General features: G+C 52.5%; 1 protein-coding gene across 1 annotated transcript; it reads right to left on the minus strand.

The window, feature by feature from the left end:
- Nucleotides 1–511: 511 nt before the first annotated feature.
- On the minus strand, nt 512–10,999 carry LOC129697535 (kelch repeat and BTB domain-containing protein 11-like). The gene is given in 4 exon segments (XM_055636191.1): nt 512–1,972; nt 1,974–2,166; nt 2,199–3,712; nt 9,802–10,999. Coding segments are annotated over 3 exon segments (2,346 nt in total). The 5' UTR covers nt 3,473–3,712; nt 9,802–10,999; the 3' UTR covers nt 512–1,093.
- Between the last annotated feature and the right edge of the window lie 1,284 nt (nt 11,000–12,283).

Consider the following 12,283-nt stretch of genomic DNA (forward strand, 5'->3'; position numbering starts at 1 on the left):
GGATAATTTACAGTCAACTGCACGTCTTTGGAGTGTGGGAGAAAAGCTGAGCACCCGGAGAAAACCCACGCGGTCACAGGCGGAATAAACGTGCAAACTCCGTACAGACAGCGCCTGTAGTCAGGATCAAATGCGGGTCTCTGGCGCTGTGAGGCAGCAACATTACCGCCGCCCCACTGTTAAGACAGCTGCTTGGGATAATTTGAGGACATGCTCAGTGTTGCCTCCCCGAAGTACTGACACGAAGTAGTGTTGCCCCTGCATTGACTGACATGCTCTCACAACCACTGTGCTTGGGTTGGGGTCTGGGGACTGAGGGTCACCCTAACCCCAGTAATCGTTGACTATATTAACGCCAATCACATAATTGGCGTCTGATTGAACTTGCACCTGTAGTGGGAAAAATAACATGCATACACCATGTAATTTACACACATGCTTACACCACCTCCTTCTGCATCTGGATTCCCAACAATATTAGTTTTCTTTTACAAAAGCACCAACTGACAGATTTAAATCTTTACAATGGTCATTATTTCATGAAAATCACATACAAAAGTGTCTACCTTGGACGTCGCCTCTGTACAAAGTCCTTCCACCTTTCATTTGACTGGCAGAGCCCCCCAAAATGCTTGAGGTTCACCTAAGGCCAGGGTTGAGATGAGATCAGTCCCCAGTAAAGACTAGTGTTCAGCCGCAGCACCAAGTCGCAGAGCCCAGAAGCAGGCTCTTCGGCCCATCCCATCCCTGCTGCCCGCTGCATCAATCAAGACGCAGCCGCCTTTGGTGATTCGAGAGCTTGCGGAGATACCTTGCAAAGGGTTGGTGTTGTCTCTAACTCCGCCAGCCCCTCCAACTACATCTGAGGGTGAGGATTCTTCCCTCTGAAACTCTGACCTCCCCACCTTGAACCTGTGACGGCTTGTTGAAACCCCATCACCCGGCCTGGGCTCCCCATAGACTGGACAATGCCCCCGCCCCGTCCACTGATCTCCATGGGACGACACACTCCCCCTCACCACCTCCAGCCGTGTTCACAAGACCCCCTCCTCCACAACTACCCCACCCACTCTCCCCTCCACAAGCAGGGCTGTTACCCCGACCCCGGCCCGTCCCTGGGGCTCTCGGGCAAGGCCAGGACGACGGGGAAGAGCGGCCCCCGGGCCTGGAGACAGGGTGGCAGCAGGCGGTAGGAGAAGTCCTCGCCATCCTCCTCCTCGCCGCCCTCCTGCTGCTGCTGCTGCTGCCCCTCTGCACCTTCCCCTTGCCGCCGGCGCCCCCTGTATCCACCGCCGTCCCGGGGCAGCAGCAGCCGCAGGAGGGCGGCTCGACCCAGCAGGTAGACGGAGCGGCCGAGGAGGGCGCAGCGGGCGGGCTGCAGATGCAGGGAGGGTCCGGGTCCGGGTCCGGGGCTGATGCAGGCGGCCCGCACCCACACCCGTCCCGCCGTGTTGTAGCGGTGCACGGACAGGGAGCTCTGGTCCCGGTGCAGCTCCAGGCGGTAGAGCCAGGGCGGGCGGGCGAGGAGGGCGACGGCGCGGCCACTGGGACCGGGGCTGCCCGGACACTCGTCCCACTCGTCCCGCCGCGGCTCATAGGCGAGCAGGCGGGCGGACAGGGAGCCCCCGGTGAGGTAGAGGCGGCCGGAGCAAGCTGCTGCCTGCGGGGTGATGGCGAAGGCGCCCCGGGGTAGCGGCGCCACCGGGGACCAGCGGTCACATCGCGGGTCGTATCTCTCCACCGCCAGCTCGCAGTCTCCGCCCAGCGCGTACACGCGGCCGTCCAGCGCCGCCAGCCGCGGCCGCGCGCGTGCCCGCCCCATGGCGCGCGCCTCCCGCCACGCGCCCGTCGCCGGCTCCCAGCTCAGGGCGCGCGCAGACGGGCGCGGCCCCGCCAGCTCGTCCCCGCCCCGCGTCCCGCCCGCCACGAAGAGGTAGCCGTGCAGCGCGCACACGCCGCAGCCGCGCGCCCCCCGACACCGCCTCGGGCACGCGCGACAGCCGCCGCCACTCGCCCGTGCGCGCGTCCCGGCGATGCACCCAGCGCGCGCCCCCGTCCCCTTCCACCTCCTCCTCGTCGGGAGCGCGCTCCGGGCTGCACGGGCTGTGCGCGCGACTGCTGTCTCTGCTGCTCGCCCCCGAGCGCTCGTGCCCGTCGCCCAGCTCGCCCCCGAGCGCTCGTGCCCGTCGCCCAGCTCCGCCAGCAGCAGAGAGCGCGCCCCCGCCTCCTCCCTCCGCCGCAGGATCAGCTCCCGCTCAGCAGCCGTCAGGCGGCCGTAGACGGCGGGGTCGCGCAACACGTCCAGGTAATGCGCGCTCATGAAGCCGAGGCAGAGGTCGGCCAGATCGGGAGCGCGCATCCGCTTGGCCACATCCAGCAGCTGCCCGCAAGCGCGCGCCCGTAGCTGCTCCCGCAACGCCCTCTCGGCCGCGCGCACCGCACCCGGCATCTGCAGCGCGTGGGCGGCGGCGAACAGCGCGGCGGCGGCGTGCGCGTCCACGTCCCCGTCAGGCGCGCCCCCGACCGTGGGTGCCTGCAGGCGCGCGCCGTAGGCGTGGTCCAGCAGCGCGCGCATGACCGTCAGCGCGATCCCGCGGACGCGCACCACCTGGCGCGAGCGCCGCGCGCGGAAGAACTCGCTGCGCGTGCACAGCACCGCCTTGTGCGCGCGCACGCGCCGCCCCGCCACCTCGATCACCAGGTCGGGCTCGGGCTGCGCGCCCCCGCTTCCATCCGCGTCCCCGGGACCGCCTCCAGACTCCTGCGCGTCCCCGGGCCCGCCCGCCTCCAGAGTCCAGCGCGCCCCCGTCATGTCCGCGCTCCCGATCCCATCTCCAAGCTCCTGCGCGTCCCCGCTCCCGCCTCCATACTCTTGCGCGTCCCCGAGCTCGCCCCCGTCCAGGCTCCAGCGCGCCCCCGCCGCTTGGTCGTGCATCCCGCTGTTGTTGATCTGCCGCTGACTGTCCACCACAGGCTCGCCCCCGTGCTCGCCCCCGACCCCCGCCGCGCTCTCGTCGCCGCTCGCCCCCGCCGTGAAGCAGAGGGACGAGCCGAAGCCACAAGCCGCGCCCCCGCGACCCCACTCTGCCTCCCGCCCTGTGTCGGGGACACGGACACGGACAAGACGCAGCTCATCCGCCAGCGACTCTGCCGCGGCCCCGGGACCAGACCCCGGGGACCACACCTCGCCGTTCACGGTGATCATTGCCTCCCCGCGCCCCCGCCAAGGTTCCTGGTGCGCGTCCCCGCGCTGCTCGCACCCGGCAGCTGCAGCCGCCGCCAACTCCTCCACATCTGCGGTCCGGCCGCCCAGACCATGCACGTCCTTGTGGTTGAACGTGTTAAGTCCACGGTGGCCCTGCCCTCGGCACCGACTACCCGCCGCTCCGAAGAGCTGGGACTGCGAGTTCTCAATTCTCTGCAGGGAGGGATCATCGATGAGGGTAGATAGATCCTGGCCACACCGATCCATCAACCGGGTAAAGACCAACTCATCCACCGGCGAAGGTGGTGTTTGCAGGTCATCCACAGATCGCTTTGCTCCTTCACCCCTTGTCTTGCATTAATTCAAACAAGATGGATTGGCAACAAATGACCTCTAGGACGTGAAGCTCGCTTGTGTTATCGGCCGCGTCTCCACAACGTAGACTCCAGCAGAGAGGGGTTTCTGCTCAGCCCCAGTGAGTGTCCCTGTTATGTCCCGTCTCCCAATCTGCAAGAAATAAAAACAGCATTTTTTAAATCTCAAAGCTATCGTTTTCTTTTTTTAAAGAAAAGGTGAAATATATTTTCTAGCCATTTTGGAAACATCTGATCAAAGACAAGGGTGGCGCAGCGGTAGAGTTGCTGCCTAACACCACCTAAGCCCTGGGTTCGATCCTGTGGCCGCGTGGGTTTTCTCCGGGTGCTCCGGTTTTCTTCCACACTGCAAATTGGCTTCGGTAAATTTGTAAATTCTCCTTAGTGTTTGTAGGATAGTGTTCATGTGCGGACTCGGTGGGCCGAATGGCCTGTTTCCACGCTATATCTCTAAAACAACCTCTTCAAAATTACAGAACATAGCAAATACTATGCATACTTTGCTGACTGGTGATCAATTGATGTGGTTGTCATCATTGTTTTCTTGCTCTGGAAAGTTGCCTTGAAATTCCGATCTCCTCGTTACACAACATTTTAGTTTAGTTTATTGTTGTCACGTGTACCGAGGTGCAGTGAAAAGCTGATGACCTTAACAGTACAAAATTAAAAAAAAAAGTTAACCTGACTTCCTGTAAATACATTAGACACAATAAGTAATGTGAAGGTCAATTGGTCCTTACAATTCTTCAAGTGTACAACTGCAAACAATGATTGGATATGTAGCTATCGCCCTTTTACAAGGTTGGTAAACAATGCGTAGGAAGGAACTGCGGATGCTGGTTTAAACCGAAGATAGACACAAAATGCTGGAGGAACTCAACGGGACAGGCAGCATCTCTGGAGAGAAGGAATGGGTGACGTTCCTGGCCGAGACCCTTCTTCAATGATTACTGTTTTGTCAACAACTCCCCAGGACTTAGTTTCTTTAGTGTTTTAGGCTTTAAATTAAACACAAAGAGGTGTTACTTAATTGAAAGCGAGTAACCCAATTATATACGTCTCGACCCGAAACGTCACCCATTCCTTCTCTCCAGAGATGCTGACTGTCCCGCTGAGTTACTCCAGCTTTTTGTGTCTATCTCCAATTATATACAAGACTCGGTCCTATTTAAATCTCCATCTGAATTGACTGGTTAAATCAGATCTATTCTGAGAATTGCCACTGTAATAAGAAATCATAAAACTACATTTACTCTCAACAGTAATGCGGCCAGTTCAACTTTGCAACTTTAAAAGTGCCTTTGTTTGTAAAACCAGCAAAAGGGAGGGGGCAATTTGGCTATTTGCCTTTCCAATGAGCAGAGGTGTTACACACAATAACACCGTTTACACAATTGCCAGAACTTGCAATTCCCTCCCACATTTGTGTGCAATTTATGCAATTTATGTTCCTTGCAGTTGAATAAAATTGCAGTGTCATGCCTGAATTTTCAAAACAATGCAAAGCAAAAACTTTTCACAGTTGGATGGAAGTATAATTAATTGTGTTTATTGTCACGTGTACCGAGGTACAGTGCAACGTTTTTTTGTTGTGTGCTATCCAGTCAGCAGAAAGACCATAATGACACGGGCAGCACGGTGGCGTAGTGCTAGCGTTCCCGCCTTACAGCGCCAGAGACCCGGGTTCAATTCTGACTACGGGTGCTTGGCTGTACGGAGTTTGGACGTTTTCCCCATGGCCTGCGTGGGTTTTCTCCGGGTGCTCCGGTTTCCTCCCACACTCCAAAAATGTACAGGTTTGTAGGTTAATTGGCTTTAGTCAAATTGTAAATAGTCCCTACTGTGTGTAGGATAATGCGTGTGCACGGGATGGCTGGTCGCAGGGCCTGTTTCCGCACTGTATCTCTAAACCTTTATACTCAAAGCCCTGACTTTATACTCTAAGGCCAGTGTGTCAAAAGCCTTCTTCACCACCCTATCCACCCGTGTTGCCGCTTTCAGGGAACTATAAACTTGTACACTCTGGTCTCTCTGTTCCACAATAACACTCAAGGCCCTGCTATCCATAATGAAAATCCTACTCTGGTTTGAATTCCCAAATTACAACATCTGCTAAAATTTTTGATAACATCTTCACTGCATGTGATACCACCTATTTTAGTGTCATCTGCAAACTAATCAAACATGCCTTGTACATTCTCTCCAAATCATTGATACAGATGACAAAACAACAATGGGCTCAGCATCCACCCCGAAGGCTAGTCATGGGCCAACAGTCCATAATACAGCCTCTGTTTAGGAATAGGTACAAAGTGTGGAGTAACTCAGCGGGTCTGGCATCTCTGGTTGGAGGGTGAGTGACGTTTCAGGTCAGGACCCTTCTTATATCCAGTTAGCTAGCTCTCCATGGATCTCATGCAATCTAACCTTCCAGAGCAACCTACCATGCGGAACCTTATCAAAGGCTTTGCTAAAGTCCAGAGAGACCATATCAGTCGCCCTTCTTGGTTACTTCAAAAAACAATGTCGTGAGACACAATCACACATGCACAAAACCATGCTGACTATCCCCAATTAATCCCAATCTTTCCGAATGCACCTATGTCATATATTTCATCTCTCAGTCACCAATCTGGCATCCAATTAATTCATATAAAGCACAATGTAACTCCTGACCTGAGCTGGCTCTCCCAGAAAGCAACACCGCTGAACATCTGCGAGATAAGATTATTAAATGCAGTATTTTTAAATTAATGTGAAAATATAAAATTATTTTATACTTGCATCATGACCTCAGGCATGAATCTTTAGACTTTAGACATACAGCGCGGACCCTTGAGCCTGCCGAGTCTATGCCGACCAGCGATCACCCAGTATACTAGCACTATCCTACACACTAGGGACAATTTATAGAAGCCAATTAACTGACAAGGGTAAGGTTTTACAGTGAAGGGGAAAAGATTTAATAGGAATCTGGGCAGTAACTTTTTCACTCAAAGGATGGTGAGCGTATGGAACAAGCTGCCAGAGGAGGTAGTTGAGGCTGGGACTATCCCAAAGTATAAGAAACAGTTACATGGATGGGGCAGGTTTGGAGGGATATGGGCCAAACGCAGGCAGGTGAGACTAGTGTAGCTGGGACATGTTGTATGGCGTGGGCAAGTTGGGGCCTATTGGCCTGTTTTCACTCTATATCACTCCATGACTCCACAAACCTGCACATCTTTGGAGTGTGGAAAGAGGTTAATGTGTAGTGTTCTAGAGACTGATGGTTGTTGGGAAGAAGCTGCCCTAGAAGCTGGTAGTCATGGTTTTCAGGCTCCTGAACATTCTTCCCATGGTAGGAGAAAAACAAAAGCATGGTGTGAGTCTCTGATGATGCTGGCTGCCATTTTGAGCTTGCACCTCCTATAGATCCCTTCGATGGTGGGGAGGTCAGTCTGCACCTGTGATGGACCGAGCAGTGTCCACCATTTAAAAAAAAAATCAGATTGACAGCTGGACTCCTAAGATTTAACTTCCAATGAGATGAAACAAAGGACCTTGCAGTTCAGGGAATTGATTTCACAAGTGATATAATGAAATATTTCAAACTCAGAGGGAAAGATGGACAGTAAACAACACCTTTCTAGTTAATGAGCAGACGAGAAGCGCTGTATGCCTGCTGTTGGCGAGTTCCAGGTGTACAGAACCTGCCCCGGGCCAGGCAGATGGAGGGGAACAGAGGTCTACCGAGTTGAGGACCGACAGCGATCGCCATCACCACCGCATCAAATGGCTCGGTTCTGGCCAAATGTTGAACAGCGATTCCTCAGGTTACTGAAGTGTTACCCACGACCGCCTCGGGAGAAGTTCCCTCTAAAATGATATCTCAACTCCACCGGGCAACCACTGATCTTTTATTCCCTGCCTGTTGCTGGAAAGAGTTACATTGGATAAATTCCATATTATCACGCTAATCGATTCAATATCGTACAATCTCAGCTGTCGTAATAGACACAAAATGCTGGGGTAACTCAGCGGGACAGGCAGCATCTCAGGAGAGAAGGAATGGGTGACGTTTCGGGTGGAGATGCTTCCTCAGTCCCTGGAACTAAAGTCTGGTTGGTACAAAGGCGATGCTGTTTTTCACTGTAAAACTAATAATGCGACGCTGTGAATATCACCGTCCTTCTTTCGGGGAATCCCAACATCTGCTGTGTGAATCACAAGATTACACCTCAGGTTAATAAATAATATCCGCGTGGACACTGGGACACAACGGGAGAGAGGCGTTCACCTAATTAGAGGGATTTCTGCTTTTTTGTAGAAATAGTGTCGGGGTTTTCTCTGCATTATTGAAATTGAAGTGTAATAGAATTTTAAAAACCTTCAACATTTTAACCTATTAGAAAACTTCAAACAGCGGCTTTTCATTTCACGTATAATATTAAGAATGACAGGTTCTTGATTAGTACGGATGTCAGGGGTTAAGGCAGGAGGATGGGTTTGAGAGGGAAAGATAGATCACCCAAGATTGAATGGCGGACTAGAATCAATGCGCTCCTAATGAAAACTTATGAAGGATTTAAGTTTCGAGGAAGCGTGCGATTTGGCACCGAATACCCCGAGACAAGATTATTCCTCAACCCCCGGGAGATTCAGCATTGGTGTTTTAAATGAAACGCGGGGCTGTTTTACTCTGTGAGATAGCAAGCGTCACAGTCCTGCTTTCTTCCTCCCTCTCTCTCCAACACTCAGTCTGAAGAAGGGTCCCGATCCGAAACGTCACCCATCCCTTCTCCCCAGAGATGCTGCCTGTCCCGCTGTTACTCCAGCATTTGGTGTCTATCGTCAGCAAACGATCAATAGGTTCACTGTGCGCGGGTTTAAAGGAACAGTGTGTGGAGGCGTGGCGGCGTGCAGTACAGTTTGCGGTGTACAGCGATGCTGGCTAGACTCGCTGATACAACAGCAGGGACATACAGATACATACACCTTGGTCCCAGCACAGACTGTTTACTGTTCCCTGTTGCAATGCTATGAGTAAGAACACTCAATACAGCAAAGCGTGCGTGGGAGAGAGTGGACAATCACAGTCGTGACTACAGCTGAAAGGCCATGTTACACTGAGTGTAACAACGTGCTCTGCTGCACTGGAGCCTCGTTCGTACGGGCGGCGGCCGTGATACACCAATCGCAGCTTTGTCTTACCTACGAGTCGAACTAAATCGTGCCTGCAAACCGGCACTCGCCGATCGCAGACAGCCGTTCAATCCCCACCAATTAAAAACAATGTGTAGGAAGGAACAGTAGATGCCGTTTTATACCGGAGATAGACACCAGAAATGCTGGAGTAACTCGGCGTTGCGGCTCGGAATCCTTCTTTAGACCGCATCTGAATAAAAGGGTTCCGACCCGAAACGCCACCGATCCCTTTCCTCCAGAGATGGTGCCTGACCCGATGAGTTACTCCAGCATTTCAATTGTCGAAATTGATTTTTTTTTAAATCCAAAGTATCCAATACTTCCCGCTGCTCAAAGGAAGAATATTTGCAGCGCTTATTTGTCGTGGGGATGACAACAATACTTAGGCCAGGCATTCTGTGCAAGATGCAGCAAAAGTGAAGATGCCTCTGTTGTTTAGCGGCGGAGGGGTAGGTGTTGGCATTTACCGCCGCCTGCGACCTTGGAGGAGGGGGGTGGGCGGCTGTGTGAACCAGCGAGCTGGGAGAACACATCACTTGCAGGCGCCCGCTCTTTAAACGCCTCCCCTGCAAGGAAGAATCCTCCGGAGGAATTCTCTGGGAAGGGGGGGAATAACAGCAGATTCGATGGCCAGGCCAGGCTGAGGACTGGGGGCAGGCTGTGTCTGTGGTATAACGGAGTTACCAAAGCAATGAGCAGCAAATGTAGAACAAAAAAAGAACAAGCATTCATTCCCACTGTATCCACAAGGCTGCATCGGTCCCAATATCGACCAGGGACACAATTTAAAATAAGATTGAATAATCTTTACATACATTCCCCGTTTAAAACTATCACTGATCTTTAAGGAACTAGAGGCTGAGGATCTGGTTCGCGATGATTTATTAAAGGCGTCTGCTGATGTGTTGTCTGCTGTTATGTTGCGGCTCGGAATTAGAAACAGATCCCGTCTCTTTCTCTGAGTGCGATGCCAACACGCTGTTACCCACAAAAAACAAACGAGATTTTTTAAAAAAGCAAACCGGGCCCACTTACTTGGAGTTGAAATGCGAAATTACGTCAACCTCTGGACCCGGTGTGTCAGACCTGTGTGTAAAAGCTCTGGCAAACCGGTGCAGAAAAGACTGGCCATCAGAGAGAGGAAATGCCTGCAGAGCTTGTATCTTTTGTAGACGTGGGCGATGGCGAGCGGAGCAGTCCCGTTGGCGAGCTCTGCTTCCACCCTGGGTTCCAACGCCGGCAGTTTCTAGGCCCGATGTGCCACCGGTGGTCGTGCACAGCCCCGGAGAGACGCATCCATCCACCCCGGGGAGCGCGCCGATTCCCCCCGCACTGAATCCACAGCGCTGCGCTCCTGCTGCACCTCAGCTCTCTACCTCCGCTTGTTGGCGGCGGTGCTCGGCGCTTCCTGCTCAAAGGTGGGAAAGTTCATCCGTCTCCGTCGGCGAGAGGAAAGAAGCTGGAAGGTAGATCAACGCACAGCCCGACGCCTCGCCTCGCCTCGCCTCTGGAATAGATGGGTGGGTGAACTTGCTCCTTGTGTGTGTGTCCGTTATCGAGGGGTCGAGCTTGTTCTGCCAGAGTCTCGCTGCTGCTTGTTGCTCCTTCTGCACTGGAGACGCGGTGGGACAGCAAAGTCCGCCTGCACCGATGCTGCCAGGGATGTGGGTGGGGACTGGCAGGAGTGCTGATCAGACATGTGGTGATGGCGAAAAGCGGGGGGCTATTTTCCCGGATAGGCTCCACCCTTTCTGGAACCATCCTACGACTGACGTGGAATTGGCCACTGACCAAGAAAAAGAGAGTAGAACCATTGATAAATCAGTGGGACACGACCTGCAGGAACTCAGTTACTCCTGCACTCTGTGTCTTTTTTTTGTAAACCAGCATCTGCTGTTCTTTGTGTCGACAAATCAGTGACTTGTGAAGGAGGGTCCACCCAGGAATGGACCGACAGAAGACGCAAGGAACCGCAGATATTTTTTAAGAAGACACAAAGTGCTGGAGTAACTCTGCGGGTCAGGCAGCAAATCTAGAGGAAGTGTATAGGTGACGTTTTGGGGTGGGACTCTTCAAGCAATGGCAACGTCTGAAGATGGGTTTGAAGAAGGGTCCCAACTCAAAACGTTATTCCAATTCTTTTTCTCCAGAGATGCTGCCTGACCGGCTGAGCCACTCCAGTCTATCTTTATGTCTATCTTTAATGTGTATAGCAAGTTGTGTTATAGGGCAATAGACAATAGGCAATAGGTGCAGGAGTAGGCCCAATTGACCCATTCGAGCCAGCACCGCCATTCAATGTGATCATGGCTGATCATCCCCAATCAGTACCCCGTTCCTGCCTTCTCCCCATATCCCCTGACTCCGTTATTTTTTAGCCCTATCTAGCTCTCTCTTGAAAGCATCCAGTGAAACTGCCTCCACCGCCCTCCGATGCAGAGAATTCCACAGACCAAGGGCTTACCGCCTTTCCCACATAACACTTCAAATACAGTTCGTTGGTTGTAGATTGTGAGTTATAATTGAAAAGAAAGGTCCTTTTGATTTCTCTTTTTGCTTTTCGAAGGCTGCTGCCCAGTTTCTCACAGAATGTCCCCGAGTAACTTGTACTTTCTACTCAAATGAGACAATAACGCTAGAACCACTAACCCTTTACATTTACTACCCTGTAATCCAGGTAGCATTCTGGTAAGTCTCTGCACCCTCTCCAAAGGGCTCCCACACCCTTCCTGTAATGGGGCGACCAGAACTGCACACAATGTTCCAGATGTGGCCTAACCAAAGTCCTATACAGCTGCATCATGACTCTTGACTCTTATTCTTGACGAACGCAAACATACCACATGCCTTCTTAACCACTATCTACTTATGTTGTCACTTTCAGGGTGCTATGGGTTTGGACCCCAATATCCCCCTGTACATCAATGCAGTTAAGGATCTTGCAGAAGGCACAAACAAAATGCAAAAGGTGGTGACCACTGCCCAGTCCATCACAGATATTGACCTCCCCACCATCAAAGGGATCTATAGGAGTCACTGCCTCAACAAGAGGCAGCCAGCATCATCAGAGACCCACACCACCCTGGCCACACACTCATTTCACTCTTGCATCGGGAAGAAGGTCCAGGAGTCTCACAATTATAACGTCCAGGATCAGGAGAAGCTTCTTCCCTACAGCCTATTAAACACTACAACCTCCAAATAAGTTCTGAACTACATTGACTGGGGGGCATTGTTTTAATCTTTGCACTATTATTGCTTTATATATATCTATACTTTTTGTTTATTATGATCTTTACAGAATACTATGTTTACATAGAAACATAGAAATTAGGTGCAGGAGTAAGCCATTCGGCCCTTCGAGCCTGCACCACCATTCAATATGATCATGGCTGATCATCCAACTCAGTATCCCGTACCTGCCTTCTCTCCATACCCCCTGATCCCCTTAGCCACAAGGGCCACATCTAACTCCCTCTTAAATATAGCCAATGAACTGGCCTCAACTACCCTCTGT

The sequence above is a fragment of the Leucoraja erinacea genome, chromosome 5 (genome assembly GCF_028641065.1).
Source record: "Leucoraja erinacea ecotype New England chromosome 5, Leri_hhj_1, whole genome shotgun sequence".
Taxonomy (NCBI): Eukaryota; Metazoa; Chordata; class Chondrichthyes; order Rajiformes; family Rajidae; genus Leucoraja; species Leucoraja erinaceus.